The following is a 26,452-nucleotide window of genomic DNA, read 5'->3' on the forward strand; positions in this document are numbered from 1 at the left end:
TACCGGGGCGGATGTTATTATTGGTATGGTTGGCCCGGGGGCTTTTCCCCCTACTCCCAAGTCCAGCACAAGGGTGGGCAGGTAATAGTTTTTTGAATTTGACTCGGGCTATTACGCAGAATATAAATCAAACACAATGTTGGATATGTATCCATATCCCCACATATATTAGTCAGGGAATTCCATTGGTGGGGGTCCCTATCCCTACTAATGAAACGCGGTTGTCTACATTACAGGCTAATACTACCTTTCATTGGAATATCACTATTCAAACATGGTCTATTGACATGGTGGCCCAGGGCAATTAGGCAATCTGTGTTAGAAGAAATTGGAATCCTGAAAATGGGAATTTTGTAGGAACTTTTATGGGGTGCAATCGTACTATCAAAATTAGTTCGGGGATGGCAACCGTTTCAAATTATTCAAGGGCCCCTTGGCCCATCCCTGAAGGATCAGGGTGGTATTGGTTGTGTAACCACACAGCCTATAAAGTTCTTCCAGTAGGATGGTATGGTACCTGCACCCTAGGAGCAATAATCCCTGCTGTAACAGTTTATCAGAGTCTAACACGAAAAGAAATTCGCAATATAGTATGGAGGGATCGGCGAAGTATCCCTTTTAATTCCCTTATCGAGCGTCCCACAGGTTTTCATTCCTTTGCGCGCTGGTTTCTGCCATGGTTAGGAGTAAGTGAGCTAGAAGAAGCTATAGTTAATATTTCTGCTGCCTTAGAGCAGATGGCCAATGCCACGGCAGATGCTTTATCTGCCCTCCAAACTGAAGTCACACAATTATCTCAAACAACCCTGCAAAATCGCTTAGCATTAGATTACCTCCTCGCTAATCAGGGTGGGGTATGCGCTTTAGTTAACTCCAGCTGTTGTGTTTTTATAAATCAAACACCAGAGGGTAGAGACTGATATCCATATCCTCAAGCAACAGGCGACTTTATTTCATTATATCAGTCTTGATAATACCAGTACTGGATTGCAGGAAGTATGGAATTGGCTCACATCATGGATGCCGGATCTCGGGGTCTGGGGAAGACGTGCTCTGTACATGTTCATATTGATTGCTGTTTTCTTTGCCGTGTTATTTGTATGCCTTCAATGTTGTAAAATGTGTTATTCGCAGTTATTAGTCCTTCATCGTGGTTACTCAGCTCCTATATAGTGTTAACTGACGTACAAAAAAAAAAAAAAAAAAAGGGAGGACTGTTGAGGGAAAGCTAATATGTACAGAGCTGGCACCTTTTGGCGCCAGCCACTGTCTGTGCAGCACAGACCGCAGCACATTCGGGGAATCGTTTCGGGCCTTGAAACTGTTCAGCACAGACCGCAGCACATTTGGGGAATCGTTTCAGGCCTTGAAACTGTTGTCCTTCCTGTCTTTGTGGTATGCGAGGCACGTTTTGTAACTGCATGTTCCGTTTTAATGATAAAGTTCTTGATACTCAGAACATGAGAAAGCACTCACCAGAGTGGCTGAGGATGGAATTCATTGGTTAAGGGTGCCGATGCACGAGGGCAGCACGCGATGTCAAATGGTATATAAGCTTTGCATAAGCTGTATACGGTGTCCCCTCCTGACTAGCGGGGGGGCACCACGCTCGAGCGTAATACATTAAACACAGACTGGAAACTCTGCAGATCTGGACCTGGTTTTTGGTGCCTCAGCCTAAAAACTTGAACCGTGCGTGACCGATCAGGTATAATTCGCAACAATCTAAACAAACCCCGTCTCCTTAAGGCTGTGCCCATGGCCACAGGTCTTGGGCTAATATTCAACAGATCATAAGCTAATCACAATAAGCGCTTTGCTTGAATTTGACACACTGACCAGAGTCTTGGCAATCTTCTTTTGCTCCTCTGGTAAACCGTTGTTAAAGGAGATCAATGGTGTTCCATAATACATAGTTACAAGACATTGCTGCCCGGTAATTGGTGATACAAAAGACCAAGGAGCTGGAATAGGTATATCAGAAACATCCAGTTTATGGAATTCCCTGTCTCAGTGAATGGAGTGCAACTGCTTCCTCTAGCAAATTTCTATGTTACAGATACTATCATGGATTTTGCCCAAGGGAGTTGGTAATTCTCTATTACTACTGATGATGAAGCTGAGACACAATTTCCTTGGCTACATTAAGGAGACCTGAATTAATAGGAAAAGTTAATTTATCTCATCTGCCACCATAAAATAAGGGGTTAGACAACTTTACTGCAGAGCTACCTGTCTGAAGTCAATTTTGCTCGTCATTCTCCCTAAAATTTCCTCTAACTTCCTTTATTCAGTAGAGCAGAAATGGACTTTGACAATTTGAGGACTAAGTACAACTTTGAATTCTGACGGATGTTATTAAATGGCTTATGATTAAATAACTCCGTGTCAGCTGAATCTGCCATTTGTTGTCAGGGCTGTCTCATCCATCTCCCAGATCCAGAACAACCGAGGTTCATTATATCTTGATGGCTCCCATTCAAATAGAAACACATTGATTTCTTGAGGCTTTTGCTATCCTATGTTCCCAATCAGACCAAGTCTGTCCGAAAGGGCTGAATTTGAAGAACAAAGTCTAAAAGCAGGAAAACAAAGTCAAGCACTGATGGCAAGTCTTAAAGCACAGAGCTTAAGAGGCTCAAAAAAACCTCAGACACAGGAAACTTGGGCAGGTGAGAACAAAGGAACATGCCTTTGTAGCATAGGGTCATTACGTGCAGAACCAGCCGAGGAAGAAGCAAACTGGCTGCACAGAAGAGAACTCCATGATTTGAAGGAACCACTTATCAAAATTGGTCTCTTTGGCTAGAAAGTCATCAAGTGTGATCTCCCCTTGTGGAACAACTGCTGAGCAGAACGCATTTCTTAAAGGAAGCCTGCACCCATGAGCCTCCCAGCCCTGGTCAGCAGACCCAGGCTTGTGGGGCTCACACTACCAGGCTGACAATAGCTATGTAGACAGCACTTTGAAGTTGTATCTCAGGCTGGAGCTCAGGTTCTGAAGCCCACTCCTCCTCCGTAGGCTTTTGAGTCTAAGCTCCAGCTCAGGGTGCACTGTCTGCACAGCTATTTTTTGTCAAGAAAATGTGCGATTAAAAGCTGAAGGTGGTGTAGTTTTAAAAGTTTTGTGCCTGAAAAGAATATTTCACAGTGATATGAAGTAGGGAAGTCAGTCATGACTATTTAAAAGCTGTATTTGATAAAACAATACTCCTATTATTTGTAGCAGGGTCATATCTGTGGGTGAGTAAATGAGAAGGTCTTTTGTATCAAGTGTTAAATTAAAATCTTATAATTACTTGCTGTTCAACTTGGCTCTACAGTTCAGTCTTAGTGATGCTAACAAAAACAATTAGAGAAATTACTGTTTATATTCACGTTTTACTATCTGCAAAGAATTTAAAGAATAATTACAAAACAGTCACAGTTTGAAAGCTACCATACCACCTTGTAACTTATTTCTTCCCTTACAATACTGCATTACTTTATAATTTTAGCCATCTTTAGGAGGACTATGCATGAAAAGTATGAATCCTGTTGATTACACCAGATAACAATGGAAGCACACCTTGTACAGCCTTTTAACTTTCTACATTCCTGTAAAGGTAGGATTCACAATCAGTAACTTCCTTTCATGGATTCTTAATTTTCCATGATAGTCTTAATTTTGAGTTGGCCGTGTGTGTGTTAAAAGTTAAACAAAAACAATTTTCTAAGCATAAGTAGGGAAAGGTATTAGAATACTCAGATGCCATGGTTAATAGGATTTCACCATATTTCATACTCTGCAAGTCTACTTGAACTTCAATGGTTTAATCTACTTCTCCGACAAATTAAGCACAAGATCTAAAGCATACTGAATACCTAGCACTGCAACAATCAGTGTTTTCTGCACATCCCTCAGAGCCTACATTTTAATGAATAACTTTGTAACCTGCCAGGTGGGAGAGATGGTCAAGTTTCTGCTGTAGACTGAGTAAATATTTTAAATCAATGTCAACTTTGATCAAAATGAGTTATTTTTGGATGCCCCAATTTCCTAAACATGGATACTTGATGTTTGCTATAAGGCCCATAGACTGGGCACCCAATTATCACTTGACACTCCTCAAAGACTTGGGTTCTGGTCACATTTGTGGCAACCATTAACAGGTTCTTTGTTTTCATAAAAATCATGATATTCCCTCCCATAAACAAAAATACTGGAGCGCATCCTTGTGTTTTGTGATGTACACAAAAAGACAAACCAAGGACTCAGTTTCCATCCAGAGGGCTGTATGGTGCTATCATCTTAGGGACACACATCTCAAAGAACCATCGTTACTGCACAAGGTGAGTAGCTTCTTCGAGTAGTGTCCCTATGGGTGTTCCACTGTAGGAGACTCCTGAACTGTTCCGATAACTGGAGGCTGGGACTTCGGAGTAGAATCTGACAGGTGGCACCAAAACTGGCATTTGCAGATGAATCCCCCAGGATGGCAGTGTTCTGCAAAGGTGTTTGCTCATGCCCAAGTAGCTGTTCCGCAGATTTCTGATACAAGGATACCCTTGGAGAAAGCGATGGGCGAGGAGACTGACCTTGTAAAATGCAGGCATATTGAAGAGGGAGGTGTTATATTACACAATTTGTAACCATTTAATACAGCCCAGCACCCACTTAGAGCGTCTCTGAGCTGAAATCGCTGTACCTTTTGACCTGTCTGCAACAGAGAGGAAGAGTCTAAGATTTTCTGAAGGCTCTTATCTTGTCCAAATAGGTCAAGGCTCTCCTCAAGTGAGTGTATTGAGGATGGCTTCTCTATTATCCTGATAAGGTTTGGGATAAAAGGCTAGAAGCTGAATAACCAGATTTATGTGAAACGCGGAAGACATCTTGGGAGCGAACTTCAGATATTGTCTAAACACAGCAGCCCACACAAGGGGGAATTTACATTTCCTACAGCCGAGGGAGAGGGAGGAGCTGCTGATCCAGCTCCTCCAGAACAGCCCCATGCCAAAGAAACTTCTTGTTCAGCTCACAGCTAAGGGCTTTGGCTTCCTCCAGTGACAGCGGAGCAGAGGCAATTCATTTTCCTGTTTGCACTCCGCTGCGGTAGGAAACTCAGGAAGCAGCAGAAGCTCTCTCTGCCCTCCCTAAATGGCACTCTGCTCCCTCCACCCTTGAAAGGGACCTTTTTACCAGCAGTGGGAGACAGGCTAGGAATTATAGCCACATGCTGCGAAAGAGCTCATCTACTGGCTCCTTACCAAACAGCTGATAGGCCACTGCACGCTACAGCTGATTGGTTGGAAACAGCTAATCCTGCCATCAGCCAAAGGTTGAGGGAGGGCCCCCCCACACCCACAAGAGTTGACTTGCAGCTGCTGCACCTAAGCACCCACTATTTTTGTTTCCCTTGGGTGCTCCATCCTTGAAGCACCCACGGAGTTGGCGCCTATGCTCACACCACATGGTGGTAAGGAAGAATTGGAGCAGCATCAACCCACACTGCCTCTTATATCCTTAGTCTGGAGCATAAGGAGAGCTAACATGTGTGCAGACCAATGGATGCTGCTTTGAAGAATTTCCTGACTCAGGCACATGGCAAGCATGCATACCTACATATGGAATATGCATAGGGACAATCACTTGAAGAGGAAAACAGTTGTGTACTGAGAGTTTTGGGGGATTTTTTAAATCAAAGTTGGAAGTGTTGTGATTAAAGTAGGGAACTGCGGAACATAATGGTCAGTCTCACGGTTAGGGCAGTTTTACACAACCCTGGAAAATTCTTTTCCTGTGCCACAGAGTACCTAAGTGATGCTAGACAAGTCACTTATACCAACTTTTCATGTGTTCACTAATTCTGAGCATCTCATTTCTAGGTGCTGACTTGAGACCCTACGTACTGATTTGCAGAAGGTCTCAGCAACCACAACTACAATCTAAATTAATGGGAGCTCTTATCCGAACACACAATATGCTATAAAATTTAATCTGACATAGAACAAAAACAGGCCTTATGCATCACAAATTGGGCACTCATAGCAAGAGGTAACTTGTGACAATTTTTGCCTTTATCTGTGCCTCAATTCTGCAACAAGTAGTAATATCACATCACCTTAGGAGCACATTGTAAAAACAGTTTCATTGATGCTTGTCAAGCACTCAGATTCAATGAGCAGCCCACAGAAAGAAAAGCTCATGAGAAGATTCTCTATTCAGAGCAGGGTTTGAATGACATGCAGTAAATAAAGCAGGGGTCACACAATGAACATAAAATGAATATTCAACAGTTCATTCTGCAACTGAAGGAGGCAGGGATCCTAAGGAAAAAATGTGATCATGTTATTGAACACCATCATAATTCATGTACTCAAGCGGCCCAAATTATGTTCAAAAGGCAGTCTTAATTCATGTTATTTAATTTGTAAGCACCTCACTTTGCAACAATCTTAACATTTTTAATATTTTGTCTAATACCATTTCATGCAAGAAATATGTCTGACATACCAAGGCAACAAGCTTTCTGACAAACGTAAATGAAGGGCCCTAGCAAACTAAATAGGAGGCTACTTCATAATACTTATGTCAAGAAGAGGGTTACTCAATACAGATTAAGGTTTTAATTGTGGTGTTTTGTTTTGTTTTTTCACCTTAACCTACAATACCAAAAAGACAAAAATATCTAGACCTTGTATAGCACATATCAGTAAGTCTCAAAACATTTATAAGTGAGTTCACTATCATTATCCACATTTCAGAGATGAGGAAACAGAGGCAGAGAGATGAAGTGACTTTCCCATGGTCACTCAGCAGGCTAGCAGCAGAACTGATGATTGGGAACCCTTTGTTTTTTTAAAAATCAAATAGTCACAAAGCATTCAGCTACAGGTTCTTAATTTAGGAGTAAAAATACTTGCACTCTTTGTACAAATGTGACTTGTTACATAGAAAAACAAGTCCGTTGCCACACTGGATCAGACCTAAGATTCATCTTTTTTAATATCTCATTTCTGACAGTAGGCAGCACTAAGTATTTTAGACAAAAATTTAACCACCACACAGAAGTCAGATAATAATCCATCCCCACAAATTACATCTTATCTCAATCATTAATACTTACAGATTGGTTGAAACAGTGAGGCATGACAACGTTGGATAGTCTTGTTATCCAAGTAATTTTATCCTTTCCATCTTGCTAAATGCCTCTGAATAGGAACTACACTAGAGCCCTTCCCTGGCTTCTCTTCCTGCTCAGTACATACATAAATTCTGTCTGCATTTGTTTTTAGTCCAAAGGCATATACCTTGAGACATTCTTTAGAAGTGACTTGTGCTGTGTGGGGGGAAAAAGGGGATTGATTGTCATTAGGCTTCCTTGCTGTATGAGGGAAATGGGACAAACGAGCTCTACTTTTCTCTACACTCATCCCACAAAAAGTTTAAAAAAAAAATATGTATTTTCCATCTTTAATACCAAGTCTTCAGTTTTGTTTTAACAAACGTAATCACCACATCACAGGACATACAACTCAGTGACCAACTGGCTTGTTATTTTGTCAGGCTGTAAGGAAGTCTTTAGTTAACATCTACCTTAAATACCTGACTCAGTGTTTGGGTGGCCAGTTGGAATACCTCTTTATGAGAGGACTTAGCCTCCAATCACTTCAAGAACGGCCATACTGGTCAGACCGAAGGTCCATCTAGCCTAATATCTTGTCTTCCAACAGTGACCAATGCCAGGTGCCCCAGAGGGAATGATCAAGTGATCCATTCCCTGTCACTCATTCCCAGATTCTGGCAAACAGAGGCTAGGGACACCATTCCTGCCCATCCTGGCTAAAAGCCATTGATGGACCTATCCTCCATGAATTTATCTAGTTCTTTTCTGAACCTTGTTATAGTCTTGGCCTTTACAACACTTCACTTTATCTAGGTGTCCAGACAAATCAAGATAGACAAGACTTTAGTTTGTCCATGTTTTTGGCATTTAAAAAAGCGCAAGATTGTCATGCTGAAGTAATGGATTTTAATTTATTTTTTAAGATGAAGATTCATTCTCTCCTCTTCCCTCATTCTTGACTCCTGCCCTTTCACCACTTAGGGTATTCATTCCTCTTGTCACTACATTTTATTTCTTGAATAGTTTAAGAGGGAATCTGCCAGCTGCCGCTGACAAAGATGCATGTATTTGTGATCTTATTTTTGCTAATAGTGATCTTCTAAACAGGTGTTAAAATAATTTTTAAAAAAATATAGTCCGAGTGTATATTTTCCTTTGTTTTCCTCCAGTGTGCTCTGCCTCTGCATAAATTGAATTACTACCTCATTCTTTTTATTCATTCCAAGTTTAATCTTTACTTTCCTTCCTTTAGTCCTAACTTTTACCATCTCAAGTAGTAAATAAAGGAGACCAAATTATGACTCAAGCATCTGAAAAAGCCCCTCAAAAGATGGTCAAAGTACAATAATTACTATCAAAAATCAATTTTTGTTATAGCAAAAAGCTATTAGGAGGACATTGCAAGGTTCTTCACTATGGTCAGTGTTTAGTATATTAACTGTCTGCTAGAGGAAGTTGACACCGAGGTGACAGAGAATGAAATCGAAGAATGACCTACTAGAACAGGCAACAACAGTAGATGAACTTATTCGCTGACAAAAGCGCATTCTAGCTTTCAATGTGTCTTACGCGGTTCTATACTTAAAAAAAAAAATTGAATTCATTTCAATTAAGAGTCATTGTCATAAGCTCAATCAAGACTTGCTAACACGCAGCCTCAGTCTAAAAAGCTCAAGTGTTAGGATGCAAAAGAATATCAAACATATGATCTTATGTACATAACTAATTCCTGGTTACCTTCCAAGGCAGGAGGTAGCAGAAATCAAAGTTAAAGGCATGAAAATGCTTCCATATTAACAGGATTTGTTAAGATGGGAACATTTTATCTTTGAGGTGGTAGGGAAATATGATAAACATATTAAATATTTAACAGTGTACAAGGTATGCCAGGCACACTTAATTCTATTACACTTGTATTCTGAGAGGGTAGACTTTTAAATGAACTGCCAATAAACACAATGAATCTGGTACAAAAACTTTTTCACACAGTCGCTTGTGCAACTCATTGCCCCAAGGCACTAAGGCAAGTGGTTTCTTAGCAAAAACCAGCCATTAATATTTATATGCTAACTAGAATGACTGGAGTTTCAATAGCGAGACTGACCTCAAATCAACTGAGATTTAATAAAATGTTGTACCTGAGCATCAACAGGGCTCTCTATACTTTTGTTCCTCCTTGTATGTGCTGGCCTCTATCCAGAGTTACAAAGCAGCTTACCCTTCATAGTCAGTTTACTCCATGACTGGCTACTTCAGGCTCTCTCCAATCTTTCTGAAAAGAAGCTTGTACAGAGCCAGACTCTAGACTGGCAGCTGCAATACTGTAGATGGGGCATACCCTTCAAGTTTACGGTCACTTTTTAAGTGGCCATGAGGCTGACACTTGATGCAAGGAACACATATGTTGAAACACCCAGTGGACATCCCTATCCTACTCTTACCTCTTACCCCAGCACATCAGAACTCAACACCTTCCTGTGATTTTCCATGAAACTGTCAGATTTTCATTTCTTAGATCTCATCTTTGCTTCATGTTTTCACTTATTCTCCCTTTCTATATGTATGTTTTTGTTTTTCTAAAGGCCAAATTTATTCACTCCTGCAATTGATCAAATACAACTCGAGGTCTGGCTCTACATTTTTATGCACTGTCACAGAACCCAGCCCCATGTCTTATTTACTCTGGTGTTTTGCTCACTTGGATATGTTCAGCTAAATTTAAATTCTGCAAAGCTACCACCAGTCATATTTTACCTCCCAGAACTTACTCAGCTGTCATCAGAAAGGAAATATTAGGGCTTTACCTCTCTGAAGTAGCCATGTCTCAGAGGGTTAAGCACCCATACTCCCTTGATCAGGGAAGAACACAACCTGTTGATCAAAGGGGAAACATGTCTGGTTAAGTAATTATAAACCCTCATTTCTTCTATCCCCTCAAAGGAGCATCAGCTGAGAACCACTAGAAATAGAACCCTGGACCCAAGACATTTTTATTCTTGAAAGCATGCGAGAACTCACTTAGACTGAGAGTGCTGCTTATTGCCACCCAGTGAGCCCCCCAGGACTACTTCACTGATACATCGCTAATTCCTCCAACATCATTATCCTCAGATGGGAGGGGTGCAAATTCCAAATTGTGCATTCGCACTTTCTTAAGGCTTTCCATCTTAGGCTACAGTAGTAGCCACGTTCACCTCCTAAGTACTTTCTACTACCCTTCTATTAACACATCTTGCACTTGCCAGCTGGGATGTGACCACTGTGTCAGAAGAGTGGGGGAGAAAAGAAGGCTCTATGGGAAAGTGTCTCAGAGGCAGCTGAACCCAATTATTTCTCCCCCCCCCCCCCCGACCAAGACTCAAATACTACAATTTCTATAGAGCCTCCAAAATTAACCTATGGATCAAGGAGTTCCTCCTCTCCCCAGTAACAGCTACTGCAAAACCATTCATCTAAAGCATGCCCATTTTGCAAATTCAATTTATGTAACTTAAGGGAACAAACTCCGTTTTTCACAGAATTCTTTGGAAGGTTCCAGACCTAGAGCGTAAAGAACAGGCATTGTGTACTTAGTACCCACTAAGACAGACTCTCTCCTTGTTCCTAGCATCATGAGGTATTTGAAGTCATAGGAAGTAACATTAACCACCATCTTTGATTAATGCCACTGTATAATCCCTGATGCCATTCCATCACATTCAGCGTAGAGTTACTGCCTGGCAGATTAAATTTCTGCCTCACTTTCTGCTATTGATTTAGAATCTCTCACACGTTTTTCCACACCAAGCTAAAAAAGTCTTTCAGCAACATTACAGTTCTAGGAAAATCACTGGCTTCACACTTTGGCTTTAAGATAGAGCCATCTTCTGGCATTCAAGAATTTTGCCCCAATTTCTTTACTTGGGTGATCAAGTCTCATAACTGATGATCACCGTTAACCCATTTGAGGAATTCTAAACCTGTTGGCTCCCTTTGTTCAGACTGTGGAAATGCAGTTTTTTTAAACCAGCTGAGGACAGCTGTTTCTGCAGCACCAAGCACCTCAGCCCAAATTACGTACTTTTTGTTGCAGACATATCCCTTATTACATCCAGCTGTCATCCAGAATCAACTCTCAGCTTTTAAGGACCAAGTGTCAGTTTCAACTCTAGTGAGTTTAAAGTTTGACTTCAATAGTTAAAAGCAGCCTTGGACTCCTATTTGATAACTCTCAGCCACACATCCTTGAAACAAGCTCACTAAAAATATCACCTGACCTCTAAATTTAGCTGAAGTCTTACCTCTTGCAGAGATGCCAACCTTGTGCTGAGACTTTTAGGGATGTTTATGAAACCAATTAGGGAGGTTGTTTGGACTCACAGCAAGTTCCAAAGCGTTGTCCCCATCTTGCCCTCCTTCTGGAGATACTCTTCCCAATACTCCTCTCTCCCCCGACCAGGAAACCACAATCTCCCTTCTTTGTCTACAGCTAGTGGGCCTGGGCCAACTGGGACCCCCCCCCACTCATTGCATCCTTCACTCCCAAAAGAGGAAGGTGGAGGACTGGCCTTAGGAAAGCTGCCCACATATGCGCATAGGGCCCTTAATTAACTTGGCCAGGGCCAGGCCTGGATCTCTTTCCCAGGATATCCTCCTCCCTCCCCTCCAACTACTTCTCCCCTCCTAACTGAAGGATCTGATGGTCAGAGACAAGCACTACCGAAGCCACAGGTCACTAACTGCCCCTTGCATACCCTGCTAGAGCACTAAGAACCTAGGGCACATAAAAATAGTCCAGCAGGACCCACGTGGGACAGTTAAGAGCATAACATGCAGCCTTTGGGTTTGGATGGTGAATCAAGCAGCGCCCCAACCCATTCAAAATCATTGTGGCTTGCCTCCTATCAAACCCTCAAGCATATTCTGCGCACGTGCCTGTGACGTTATTGACAGAATCTGTAACCTTAGAGATCACTGTTGCAACCACTCGTATATTTGCAGCAAATACTGTACAGAGGTCGTTGTGCGAGGTGTCTATGGGAAGGTTATGATTGGCTGGTTATAATTGTGCTGTCATTCTTGTAGTTGAAGTTATGAATATTGGCTCTATACTGTCCATTTCAAACTTGTGCTATGCTTCTGGGGAACACCCCAGACAAGTTGGTGTCAGCACTGCCTCGCCTGCCTGAGCCCATTAAGGACCATCAGCTATACAATTAACCCATTGAAAGAAGGTAACTTGTAACTCAGCAAGGTATGCAGGGACATGCCTATGGACAGAACTAAGGTTTTTTCTTGCCATGTGCCCCAATGCTTGTCTTTGGAACACAGAGAGAGGCCACATGACAAGACTATAAGACTGCTGCAGCTCCTCCACCTTGTCTTCAGTCCTGCTTCTTACCTCTGAAGGGACTTTACTACAAACGGAAGCTCTACACAAAGGACTGAACGACCCATCCCAGCTGTGGATGTACTCCAGAGGCTTGATTTAAACCTGCAGTTTATTCCATCACTGCTACAATCCTGAACCAAGAACATTTCCATTACTGGTTTCAGAGTAGCAGCCGTGTTAGTCTGCAGTCGCAAAAAGAAAAGGAGTACTTGTTGTGGCACTTAGAGACTAAAATTTATTTGAGCATAAGCTTTCGTGAGCTACAGCTCACTTCATTGGATGCATTCAGTGGAAAATACAGTGGGGAGATTTATATACATAGAGAACATGAAACAATGGGTGTTACCATACACACTATAAGGAGAGTGATCACTTAAGGTGAGCTATTACCAGCAGGAGAGCGGGGGGGGGGAGGGGAAGATCTTTTGTAGTGATAATCAAGGTGGGCCATTTCCAGCAGTTGACAAGAACAATGAAGTGAGCTGTAGCTCACAAAAGCTTATCCTCAAATAAATTTGTCTCTAAGGAGTACTTGTGGCACCTTTTCTTATTGCCATTACAGTATGTAATGGATTCCATTTAACCAGTTCTAGCTCTCATCTACATCTTTTTCCTTTTATGAATAAGCCTTTAAATTTTAGATTCTAAACTACTGGCAACAGCGTGATTTGAGGGTAAGAACTGATTTGTATATTGATCTGGGTCTGGGGCTTGGTCCTTTGGAATTGAGAGAACTTCTTTTCTTTTACTGGGGTATTGGTTTTCATAACCATCTGTCCCCATAACAAGCGGCACCGGTGGCGATACTGGGAAACTGAAGTGTCTAAGGAAATTGCTTCTCTGACTTATGGTTAGCCAGTGGGGTAAAAACAAAGTCCTCTGTCTGGCTGGTTTGGTTTGCCTTAGAGGTGAAAAACCCCAGCCTTGGGTTGTAATTGCCCTGCTTTAAGCAATATGTCCTGAATTGGCACTCTCAGTTGGGTCTCACCAGAACCAGCATCATTAGAGTGCCATAGGGGAGGTAGAGAAGAACACCCTTCATGGCCAAAGCACTAACTGATTCGTTCGTTCGACCCAAATAGCAATGAGTAACAAAAAATGTGCTTGCTTGCAAAATTCATAGATTTAACCCTGAATTAGTAATTCTGTAATTACGTGCAAGAATTGGAAGGATTATAGAAAATTTGAGAGGGTTGGCATCTGTGCTGCTTACCCACAATCAGTTGAACTTGCTCATTTGTGACGGATTAAGGATTGCCCAATGCTTCTCAAGTAAGTTTTGGACAACTCTTGTTATTGCAAAGAAGCCATGGATCAATTTCCAATACAACCTCCCCAACCATGCCTTAAAAATTGGCAACAGGTGGTCTTTTATCATCAACTGCAGCAGGTATTTTTACTCAGTATCATCATCGGGTGTAGCCAGATGACTCTCAGTTCTTCCATATCATTAGAAGCCTTTGGATAATCAGGGTTTGAGTGTCTCTATGTAATATGAACCACTATAGGACATTTCCTTTGCGTGCTGCAGTAGATTTATGTCTCAAAACACAAGAGCCCTTTTATTTATTTATTTTTTTTAAACAGCACCTAGCTTTGTTCTTCATTATTTGAATGGCTTGCATCATCTCATAACTAAGATCCTGCAAATATACCGTCACCTTGCATGCCCATCATCTCTGTACTTTTGTATGCATAGTTCTGGTGTTTGAAGACTGTCTGAACATGCTTTGGGCTTCCAATCATCTCTGCGTAAACAGATGAACTTTTCACGGAGAGTACAAATGTTGTTCACAAGTCTACAACAGTTGACACCATATAAAGATGTTTACGGTGTGATCATTAGATACTTTAAAATTCTCAAAAACATGTGCTAGAAATGTATCCTACTTCCTTAATCCATTTAAAGCAGTTTGCAGAGTGCTTCAAGATAGAAATTAGACTGAAGTCATATATAATCTATTACAGTGTTTCCCAAAACTTGGAACGCCGCTTGTTCAGGGAAAGCGCCTGATGGGCCGGGCCGGTTTGTTTACCTGCCGCGTCCGCAGGTTCGGCCGATCGCGGCTCCCACTGGCTGCGATTCGCCGCTGCAGGCCAACGGGGGCTGTGGGAAGCAGCGGCAGGTAAACAAACTGGCCCAGCCCAGCCCGGCCCGCTCCACCAGGTGCTTTCCCTAAACAAGTGGCGTCCCAAGTTTGGGAAACACTGATCTATTATATTTAGCAGCTATACAAGTTTTAACACACTCACAGGTAGTGAAATTTGTTGTTTTTTTTAAAGCCATCCATTGTAAATTCCAATTGCCAGAGTCTTCATTCTGGCATACTTTTTCCTCCATTTTTAGTCCAGCAGTGTCAGCTGCCTTCTTAACTTGTTTCAATTTTAATTTCTAATGTCTATCCCAGAGAAGCTTCTGCTCCCTCCAAGATTAGTAGGAAATTTCTCTCTCTCATGTAGTATTTCTGGAGTTAATTCTCATGCCATCTCTGAGAAAGCTAGAGGAATAGCTTCCCAGTGGCATGACTTTTTCAGCTTGGCACCATCACATTAAAATAAAATGTGCCAGATTGTGCTAATTACATTTAGTGTAGTCATCCTGTTGCATCATTTAACGCCAAATAATTTTCAATGGCAAAAGTACACATTCCCACCTTGCCTCTTGTAGTCTACAAGGTATAACACCTTCCCCCCAGCCTAACTTCACTGTCACCATGGGACATACTACTGTCAGCAAAAATGAAGTGCTCTGCTTTATAATTCTTCTCCATCATTTCTTCACTTTGGTAACCAGCAGAATTTAGCCTTAGCTCTGTGCTGAGGGCCACAGTACATCTCCTTCTTGCAAGAGGGTCTGTACTCGTTCTCCTGTTACCATCAAATACTAACAGTTTTTAATTGAGGCTGATCAGGTTGGCCACACTGATCCCATGAAGGAACAGGATCTAGCACAAATATTTGGCCATGCAATTGTCCCAGCCCTTTGACTGCAACTCTAGACTACTCCAATTTAGGGCTCATCTCCTTCAGTTCCTCTTCTGCAATCAGTCACTTCTGAACCTTAACCAGTTTTTAATTTAACACCATATTTAAGTAATATACATTTAATTTAACACTATATATAAAATTCAGTTTAAGACTGATTCTGGGGCTGAAGATCTCATCTTATTCCACCTGCTACTGAGAAGGGGTTGAGAAGTCAATACACTACCATAATCATAGACTATCAGGGTTGGAAGGGGCCTCAGGAGGTCATCTAGTCCGACCCCACTGCTCAAAGCAGGACCAATCCCCAGTTTTTGCCCCAGATCCCTAAATGGCCCCCTCAAGGATTGAACTCACAACCCTAGGTTTAGCAGGCCAATGCTCAAACCACTGAGCTATCCCTCTCCCCAAAAAGCTTTTCACCCCAGATGAGATGAACCCACAATCCCTGGCTTAACATCCATCTGACATGGAAGGAAGGTAGAGAACCCAAGCAAAGTAAATCATACCCATCTCCTGAATTCCTTTGTTTCCAAAGAGTCCCCCCCACCCACCAGCTTCTTGAACATTTTCCTGCACAAACTTCCACTGGCTGCGTAGACCTCATCTGTTTTGTATTCTTTACCATACCTGCCATGTATCAAGGGAGGAAGAGTTTTATTTTGTTTGTTTTTCCACCTAAGTTTTCACTACTAGTTGTGCTATAGCTCCACTACTTTCTTGAAGGTGACTTACACTTTCAGAAGCTCAGATTGCTCCACCAGTTGCATCACTATTGCAACATCATCAAGTATTATTTTCCTTTTATTCTTTGTTTTTTTTATTTTAAAGACTGTCTATTGAACTCACTTGTTCACTGATTCTGTGACAATAGTTTTTTATTCATACATTTAAAAACTTCCATGCTTTCTCTAGGTTGTTCACTTGAGTAAAAGCATACCCATGCAGGTATTGCATTCTTCTGTGTAACAAACTCCATTTTCAATTTCTAGTCAATAATGCAACGGTTCTTACCTATCTCCAAGAAACGTAACAATTTTTTTTTTTTTTTTTTTTAAAAACACTGAACTCACCACTGTGAGTTAGTGAGATGACCTGTAAATTTTTTGTGTTCCATTTGCTTCTCTTACCATTAAGACCTCAGGCCATTAGGGAAGAGTCAATGCAGCTTTTGAAAAGGGAAGTCAAACCTCACCAATCTATTAGATTTCTTTGAGGGTGTCAACAAGCATGTGGAGAAGGGTGGTCCAGTTAATATAGTGTATCTGGAATTTCAGAAAGACTGACAAGGTCCCTCACCAAAGGCTCTTAAGTAACTAAGTAGTCATGGGATAACAGGGAATGTCCTCTCATAGATCACTAACCAATTAAAAGACAAAACAAATGGTAGGAATAAATGGTCAGTTTTCACAATAGAAAGAGGTAAATACAGGGATCTGTGCTAATCAACATTTATTAATTATCTGAAAAACGGAGTGAAAGTGAGATGGCAAAGCGTGCAGATGATACAGAATTACTCAAGACAATAAAGTCCAAAGCCGACTGCAAATAGTTACAGGGGGAGTCTAACTAAACTGGGTGCCTGAACAAAATGGCAGATGATAAGTGCACAGTGGAAAAAATAATCCCAACTACTTATATAGGATGGGTTCTGAATTATCTGCTACCACTCAGAAAGATCTTGAGTCATCACAGAGTCCTCTGAAAACTTCAGCTCAGTGAGGAGCAGCAGCAATCAAAAAGGCTAACAGAACTATTAGGAAAGAGACAGAAAATATCCTGCTACAATACAAAATCATGGTACACCCAAACCTTGAATACTGTGTCTAGTTCTAGTTGTCCCATGTCAAGAAGGATATAGTGGAACTGGGAAAGGTTCAGAGAAGGGCAACAATGATTTTCAAGGTGTCTGGAAGCTGTTCCACAAAGGAAAGTCTAAAGATTAGGGATCTTCATCTTAGAAGAAAGGCCACCAAGCGGGAGGAGGGCTATGATAAAGTTCTGTAAAATCATCAGTGGTGTGGAAAAGTGAATAGAGAAGAGTCGTTTACCCTTTCCCAAAACACAAAACCAGGGGTCATTTGATGACATTAATGGGCAGCAGATTTAACATAACATACAACTTGCCTGAGGAACTCAATGCCACAGGATGTTGGAGGTGAGAAGTATAACTGGGTTCAAAGGAGAATTGGATAAATTCAAGGAGGATAGATTCATCAACAGCTATTAGCCAAGATGGTCAGGGATGCAATGAGTGACCCTAAACCTCTATCAAAGCCAGAAGGGGAAAAAACAGAAGATCACTCCAACTACCAGGTTCTTTACACTCCCCTGAGCTCTGGTACCAGCCACTGTTGGAGAAGGATATTGAGCTAGATGGACCACTGGTTTGACCCAGTGTGGCAGTTCTTATGTTCCGAATGTAGTTTCTTGTAGAGGATTCAACTTGGACATTTTCTTTTCCTTTAATTTCTGCCAATGCACAGAGAGAGTCAAGTTTCTGATGACACCATCTTATTTATTTCTTACCAGGTTTAGGGGACATTAACTCACATCTGCCTACAGCAACGTTTTTACCTGATGTTCTAATTTACCCGGTGGAGACTGGGCAGACTGACAGTATCCTGAACAAATTTTATTAATTAAGCCTATCTTAATTCATTCAATAAAGTTTTATTGAATTAGGATTAATACTTTTGGGGTACATTGTATTAAAAATGCAATTGTATATGCATTGATGCTGCAGACATACCTTCTTTAGTAGGGAAGTGATAATGGAGGAAGAATATTAGTAACAGTTTGAAGCCACTGTTCTGGAAAGGTACACATGTACTAGTTCAAACTGGATTCTCCAAGGACTAGCATGACCCCCAGTACATAAAGGCCCCAATCCTTAGCACAGGGTTGGAAGGACTGGGTGCTTATTCCGAGCTCAAGCTGTAATGAACTTGTGGAATCCTCCTTTGGTGTGGATTTGAAAGTCTCATCTTGCCGAATCCATGTTAGGGGTGGGTTTAAATCTGTAAGCTTATTAGATTGCATGTAGGTTCATTTTTTGTAACGTTTTCTCTGTTAAGCTTTTCATTCTAAGACTAGAGTAGGCTTGCATAGGAAAACACTGTGTGGTACCTTACAACTGTAGCAATTACACTTATTGGCTCTCTAAAAAGAAAGCAAGCAGGTGGCTATTAACGACCAGTCTGTGCTGGGAAACACACAGTGAAGGCAAGAAACAGTGTTGCCTGAAAATATCCTAGTTAAGAGGAAGAGGGACACATCTCTCCATCCAAGAGGGGCAACAGCTAAAGAACTGGAAGCCTGAGAGTGGATGTCAGTGCTGGGCCACTAAAGGGAAATACAGGTGCAGTTGCCCTGAACTGTGACCGTAGCAACTATCAGAGACAGGAAAGCTGACTAGATGAGCCTTGGATGTGATCCTCTTCCTATCTTAGCAGTAACCATCATCCTATTCATGGTTGGAGGTTATCCCTACTTCTTTTTAGGCTCTCTACACAACTGCATCTGCTTTCCCTGTTACCAGTAACAAGCAGATACACCTAGTCACACTCTCCTTCTTAGATTACTTGTCAAACTATTCTAGCAATAATAGAAAGAGCCAGGATATTCTGAAATACATGAATTTAGAAAACTGGTTTAATCTAACACTAGAGTTTGCCTTAGTCTACTGGCTTCAGTTTTACTAGCTTTTCAATGGAAATCAAGTAATGTCAAACTGTGTCATAAATATAAAGGGAAGGGTAAACACCTTTAAAATCCCTCCTGACCAGAGGAAAAACCCTTTCACCAGTAAAGGGTTAAGAAGCTAGGATAACCTTGCTGGCACCTGACCAAAATGACCAATGAGAAGACAAGATACTTTCAAAAGGGGGGGGGGGGGGGGAAGAACAAAGCCTCCCTCTCTGTCTGTGTGATGCTTTTGCCGGGGACAGAACAGGAAAGGAGTCTTAGAACTTAGTAAGGAATCTAGCTAGATATGCTTTAGATGATTTCTTTAAATGGCTGAGAAAATAAGCTGTGCTGAATGGAATGGATATTCCTGGTTTTGTGTCTTTTTGTAACTTAAGGTTTTGCCTAAAGGGATTCTCTATGTTTTTAATTTGATTACCCTGTAAGGTATTTACCATCCTGATTTTACAGTGGTGATTCTTAAAAGAAGAATTTTAATAGAAGAAAAAGTAAAAAGAAACTGAATGCTTTTTCATTGTTCTTAAGATCCAAGGGTTTGGGTCTGTGGTCACCTATGCAAATTGGTGAGGATTTTTATCAAGCCTTCCCCAGGAAAGGGGGTGTAAGATTTGGGAGGATTTTGGGGGGAAAAGACATTTCCAAACTGACTCATTCCCAGTAACCGGTCTTAGACGAGCGGTGGCAGTGAAAGTCCAAGGGCAAAAGATAAAATAGTTTGTACCTTGGGGAAGTTTTAACCTCAGCTGGTAAAAGTAAGCTTAGGAGGTTTTCATGCAGGTCCCCACATCTGTACCCTAGAGTTCAGAGTGGGGAAGGAACCTTGACACTCTGTATGACCAGTCTGCTGATAATTTCCATAGACAAAAAACACAACAGAAGTTTATGAACACATGGTAGCCTCTTCCTCTCATTTCCTTGTTCTTCCCCACACACTTGTATTTCAATTTTCACAATCCAATCTATTTAACCATCCTTCTTTTTAAAAGTTTCACTATACTCTCAAGTTCATATGCCAATCTTTCCTTTAAGGAATATAAATCTTTTCACCACCAACTTAAACTCAACCCCCCTCAGAGATATTTCTTGTCAAGCTTCAGTAAAAAGCAAAAAAGATTTTAAACTACTGTTTCAAGAAGAAAGCTTTAAAAAAAAATACAATATTTCCTTGGGGCTATATTATATCGTTCCCATTCACCACACTTTTGTTTAAGTAGCATTCTGCTTCAATTTGCATTTTTTACTCACCACAGATCTAAGTAAGGAAGCAGTCATTAGTTTACACTTATGAGTAGATCTGCTTTACAACCTGGGTGGTACAGTGGCACAAGTACAGCTGCTGTACCTGTAGTGTAGATGTGCCTTCAGAACTTCACTACAGCACCGCGACAAACGTTAACGGTAAGCAGTGCAACAGTGTTGGGTGTTCAGGCAAGTTATGGATCAATAACGGAGGTTCTACTATATAGCTGGAAAAGCAGCATTAAATAAAAACCAAAAGGTGCTGCTAGTCTTTTTTCTCCCCACATACACCTTCTTCCCAGGATGTTTTGTATTCTACTTGAGTAACAATGACAGAAGGTCCATACTCCTTGATCATAATGTTCTCTTCCATAAGGTCTCAGAACTTTTAAGGCTTTCTCTGGTTACATACCAAAAAGTTTCACTTTTCACTATAGTAATGTATATCACATGGTATTTTTCTTTATTTCCCATTATTGCTAGGACTGGTGAAATAATGCACTGGTGGTAACAATGCGAGACCAAGGGCATGTTTACAGTACCAACTTAAGCTGACCTACATTAGGTCAATTTACAGCAACTGTAGTAATTACTGTGGTGGTTCATGTCCTCACTACCCTCCTTCTGTCGGTGGTGCACTTCCATCAACTTAAGAGGGGCAGTGGAGAGGGCTGAGAGCCCAGGTTCTCAGCTCTGCATGCAGCTCCCCATCAGGAGCCTGGCTAGCTACCTGGCTGGGAGTGGGGAACCCGGGCAGCAGCCCAGTTCTAGTTGGAGTCCCCAACCTGCCCTGGGGTCAGAACCCCCTAACTATACTGGCATAAGCCTTACTCCTCTCACGGAGCTGAAGTTATGTTGTCGGTGTAGTGCAGCACTTACATTGGCAGGAGCAAGGCTGTTGTATAGATACACGTAATTAGGTCGACGTAAGCTGCCTTACATAGGCTTAACTCTGTAGTGTAGAGCAGGTCCCAGAGTAGACCTGGTCTCTGACTGTGACACCAACATGCCCAAAAAAGCTCTGGCAGCGAAATTATCTGTGTCTGACCATTTTCTCAATGTTAGAGCAAAGAGGGTCATATGTGGTTTCTACCAAAAGAAAAGAACTAGTTGATTGTCATTGTTCTTGTAATATGTTAGTACATGAAGTAAGGTGTTCCAAATCCGCTGGGAGTGAAACTTATCACCTGAGGAGGGGAAGTCACAGACCCAATCCAAAGAGGAACAATGGACCTCAAACAAAGAAGAGAGAGTTTTGTTTATGGTCTTAAAAAAAAGATGAAACCTTGAGCATACTCAAAGACCAGCAAACCTAGGAGAGTTCTCAGAAATCAGGACCTCTTGGGGCAAGGGACAATGATATGTGACTAAGAAATGAAGGTTTCAGAGTAGCAGCTGTGTTAGTCTGTATTCACAAAAAGAAGAGGAGTACTTGTGGCACCTTAGAGACTAACATTTATTTGAGCATAAGCTTTCGTGAGCTACAGCTCACTTCATGAAGGGGCACAAGTGATGATCTATTACAGGAGAAATAACTCTGCCAGCATGAGCCTCACAAAAACTGAATCCCAGATTTTGGAAACAGACAAGTGCTTCAAGGAATGACCTGTGAGTGAGAGATACTAACAAGTTATCTTATAAGACAGGAAAGTAAATATAGGCTATAGATTGCACGTTGTATTTCCATTTACCTACAGCCTTATGTTATAATACTTGCTTTTATGCAAATCTTTCTCTCTGATAAACTTCAGTCTGTTTTTACTATAAATCTGTCTAAACTCCTTGTGCTGAGGAAAGCATGAACCGAGGTGTACTGCTTTCTCTGAGGCAGCAAACCTGGACACCTGCAGTGCAAACTGAAAGCAAAGGAGCGGGCACTCAAGTGTACCAAAGTGAGGGATGTATTTTGCTAACCTGCACTGGGAAAAAGCAAGGATCGTGGAGCCTAAGGCTAACTATAACAGGAAAGGTTTACTCTGGTGGCTACAAATAAGTTTCTCTCATGCCCAGGAAGCGTCACTGTCGTACCCGGCAGCATTTAAGCATTGTGGTGGTAGCAGCAGAGGAAGAGATAAGAAATCATGCAAGTGGGCAATTTTAGCCAAAGATTTAGTACAGACTGCTTTCTCTCAACAAACAGTTCTTAAACTAAGTGCTGTTGAAGAATCACTAAATATTTTCTTGTGCTTCAGGTTTCTACCTACATCTATACAAGACACTTACCCAATACTGTAGAAGTTTTTAATTCAGGCTGAATACACTACACTACATTACATATACTGAATACATACACTACATAAAGCAGGCACTCCAACTTTTTGACAAACCTTGTGTTGTTTAAGTGTAATGAAATGGATAATGGAATTCAATTTAGTTTACAGAGATCAAAACTCATCCAGAACCAACAACAGAGCTTTTAGCCATCCTGTTTGGCAAGGCTAGGAAAGCATGCCTTTTACCACTTGCAATATGATTATTTGGTAACTATAACCCAAGAAATGCATTACAGTACTAGGCTTGATAATTAAGTTCGATCACCAGTTTACCACTGGTTCAGTCTGCTACTGTCTACTTGGCACTGGTCATTTATCAATATCCCCACATCTTACACAAATGCAATTAGTTTCCTCTTTAGAAGCCACAGAACCTTCTGACATGCAGCAATGGAGACACCAGTTCTTGAACTTATTTTATTTATGAGAGACCCAGGAAAACATACAAGAGCTCCATAGGTCTTGTATTCCTTTTACTCTAACATGCATTATAGATTTGCAATATTTAGAGCTGCCCCTCAGAGATCTAAATAGAGCTGATTAACACCAAACCCAGTTTGATTCAACTCATCAGTTTCAGAGAAACACTTCTGCAAGATTTACAGTAGACACACGACCTGGCTGAAGTAGTACCTTTTATTGGACCAACTTTTGTAACATTTTCTGTGGTGAGAGAGACTTTCCAACTACCTGCTACTGGCAGCATTAGCACTCCATTCTGGGCTCCACAAAAGATACTGCCACACCCACCTTGTCTCTTATATCCTGGGACCAACACAGTTATAACAGGTTATATACACTAGTCATTTTGTATTTAAAACACAAATTTGAAAGAAACTTGCATGCCTCCCTACTGTGTTTGCAACCCCTTCTCACTACAGTACAGGTCTAGTGCATGAGATCCCAACTGATTTCTATTGTCTCAGTCTAGAGAAAGTTGCCGGCATATAACTCAGCATGAAGTTTTATATTTTAATAAATATCTTTTAACAAATAGTAAGTAAAATATGGTTGTCTTGAGATTCCCTTCAGCCAAGTATAAAACATGGTAACTGTGTGTGATTATCAGGCAATTTTCTAGTTAGGAAAAACATGTCTGTAAACTTACACAAAAGTGGTGACTGTAGTTTTGACATCTAGTTTTCAAATCTATTCAGTGTAATAATTACAGTAGATCAGCTAAATTTTAGTTGTCTAACAACTTCCAACCCAAAGGTCAGAAAAAGAAAAACCAAACAGTCCACAAAGATTTGATGCTGTACTCTGGAAGTGATTTCTGCATGCCACACAGCAAATGAAAGCTCTGCTTAACCACTTGCAACTCCACTAATTCTGTAACACTTCTAGATCATACAGTACTTTATATATGTGCCAGCAAGACTTTACATCATCTGGACTTAACTCAGTTACCCAATTCTGCACAACCCAAGCTGTTAAATCAAATGCTGCACGTTTAACTTTTGCACCAAACTCAAAAAAATAACCGTCTCCTGGACAGATGAAATTAAGCCCGTTAGCCATTCACACACTATCATCTCCCAATTCAAAGCAAAACAAAGCTGTGCTCACAATCCGCGTGACTGAGCCCAAGAAAACCTCATCTTGCAAAGAACAGAAAGCAGTAAAGTACGGTGGACGATTATCCAGAGCTCCGAGTCTGAGCCCGTCCACGTTCTCTGCGATTCCGATTGTTGTTACCCCACCCTTGCGAAGCACACTTTGTGCTAGTCTGCCCCCTCCGGCAATGATGCAGCAGTTCGCACTTCCAGCAGCAGCGCTCTCCTTCCCTCCCAGCAAGGGCACCTCGCTGAATACAAAAACGCTGCCGCAAAGCACTCTCGCGGCACGCTGCTCCCAGTCGCGGTATGAAGCCCACCTCCGAGAGGGTGCACAGCGAGCCATAAGCAGCAGCCGAGGCCTCGTTGGGTACTTGGTACTGCGCTGGAAAGTGACATAATTGCTGCTGCGTTCGTTTTTCTCTCTTTTTTTTTTTTTTTTTTTTGCAACCAACCTCAAGTCCACTTCCCTCCTGTATCCCCGCATAACGCCTAATGCGAACAGGCCGTCCCCCCTTTCTTTTTCGAGACGACACTGAGTAATTTCAACCATACTGCCGACTCAGCTACTCTCCGCAAGAGCAGAGTTGCGGGGCGAGTGTAAGTCTTCCCCACAGGGCCACATCAAACTGCAGGTGGGGCCCCGTGCTTTAAGCCCCCCCACTCACCGGATCAGCCTCAGCAGGCGAGAAGGGGACGTGTGACCGCTTCGGGGGGGGGGGGGGAACGCGCTTTCCCCGGCAGGGAGGGAGTCTGAACAAGCACACCCCCAAAGCCACTACCCCTGCTAGCACTCCTGGGGGTGGGGGAGTGAGCGTTCAAGCGACAGCATCAGAAGCCAAGGACCATTTCTACACCTCTAAGAGGCACCGTCGCACACGTGCAGAAAACCCACCCCGTCGGCTCCCGCAACACGCCCCGGCCGTGCGCGCTGTACCGCTAGCTCCTGTTTCTCCAGCCGAGGGGCGAGAGGATCATCAACCGTCCCCCGGGCAGCCCACAAGCTGGTCGGTATCAACTCGCAGTATCGGGGGGCGGGGGGGGAGGGGAAGAGAAAGGACCCTAGACCCACAAATAGCGCCCAGCCCCCGGGCTGTGATTTACAGACCCACGTGCTGAGGGCTGGGCGGCTGCAGTTACCCCGCTTCATGCCGAGTCAACTCGGCTCCAGCCACCAGCTGTTCCGATCCGGAGTCTCCGTTTTTGGAACGGGGGAGGCTGGCTGGAGCCTCACTCGCCAGCTGGCGCCAGGCTCCGGCCCCAGGGCGACACCCCGGCTGCGCCCCGCCCGCAGTAACGGTCCCGCCGCCGCGACAAGTGGAATCTAAACACACCCCGCGCCCAGCAACCGCGCCCGGCCGCAGCGACCCCGGCCCCGGGAGCGGGAGCAGCGGCCCAGGCAACCCGCCGCCCCCCCCCCCGCGCGCACACGGGGGGCTCTCGCCAGCCGGGCTCTTCCCGTCACACACACACCCCCGCCGGGAGCCAGCCCCGCTAAGATTCATCCGCAGCCGCCCCGCTCCCCACCCCGCGGCCGCCCGGCTGCAAAAACTTTCGCCGAACTCCGGCAACCGCCCGGGCCCCGCCCGAGGAAAAGTTTCACTCACCGCAGCAGAGGAGCAGCCCCAGCCCCAGCAGCCCCGGGCCGGGCAGCGCCGGGGGCCGCCGGGGAGGGGAGGAGGCAGCGTCCGCGGGGGCGGCAGCGGAAAGTTCCCCGCGGGCAGGAGAAGCCGGCGGGGGAGCGGCCGCCGCGGTCCCCGCCATGCTCCGGACTCGGCTCTCAGCCGCCGCCGCTACGATCCCAGCCCAGCCCAGCCCGCTGCCCCGACCAGCCGCCGCCCCGCGCCGGGTCTGTGTGTCACTGAGCGGCGAGGCGCAGCGCCCTCCTCGGAACGGGCCGCACCACCCCGCCGGGGGAGGGGGGGAAAGGGAGCCGCTCGCTCCCACCGCCTCCTTCTCGCCGGGGCAAACCCTCCCGCTCCCCAATGCGCCCGCCTACACCAGCGGCGGCGCAGCCCCCGCCGGCCAAAGGACTAGTCCCGGGAGCTGGGGGCGGGGGGGTGTCACGGTGTCCTCCCCCCCGGGGGTTTATTGGTATGTCCCATCCCGCCCCTCTCCTCCCCCTCCCCACTTACAGCCGCCGGAGGAGGGTTGGGGGAAGTCAGCGCTCCTCACTCGCCCGCTGGCTGGAGCTGTCCCTCCCTGTGATTCCTT

At 43.3% G+C, this 26,452-nt stretch overlaps 1 protein-coding gene across 2 annotated transcripts in view; it reads right to left on the reverse strand.

The window, feature by feature from the left end:
- Positions 1 to 26,235, reverse strand: part of NECTIN3 (nectin cell adhesion molecule 3) — a 127,249-nt gene extending 101,014 nt beyond the window's left edge. Inside the window, exon 1 of one of the 2 annotated variants that reach the window (XM_038386937.2) lies at positions 25,846 to 26,235. In XM_038386937.2, the coding sequence (XP_038242865.1) occupies positions 25,846 to 26,002 (157 nt within the window). In that variant the 5' untranslated portion in view covers positions 26,003 to 26,235. The remainder of the gene's footprint in view (positions 1 to 25,845) is intronic. The other variant, XM_043510553.1, reaches the window with a different exon arrangement.
- Between the last annotated feature and the right edge of the window lie 217 nt (positions 26,236 to 26,452).

The sequence above is a fragment of the Dermochelys coriacea genome, chromosome 1, assembly GCF_009764565.3.
Source record: "Dermochelys coriacea isolate rDerCor1 chromosome 1, rDerCor1.pri.v4, whole genome shotgun sequence".
Classification (NCBI taxonomy): domain Eukaryota; kingdom Metazoa; phylum Chordata; order Testudines; family Dermochelyidae; genus Dermochelys; species Dermochelys coriacea.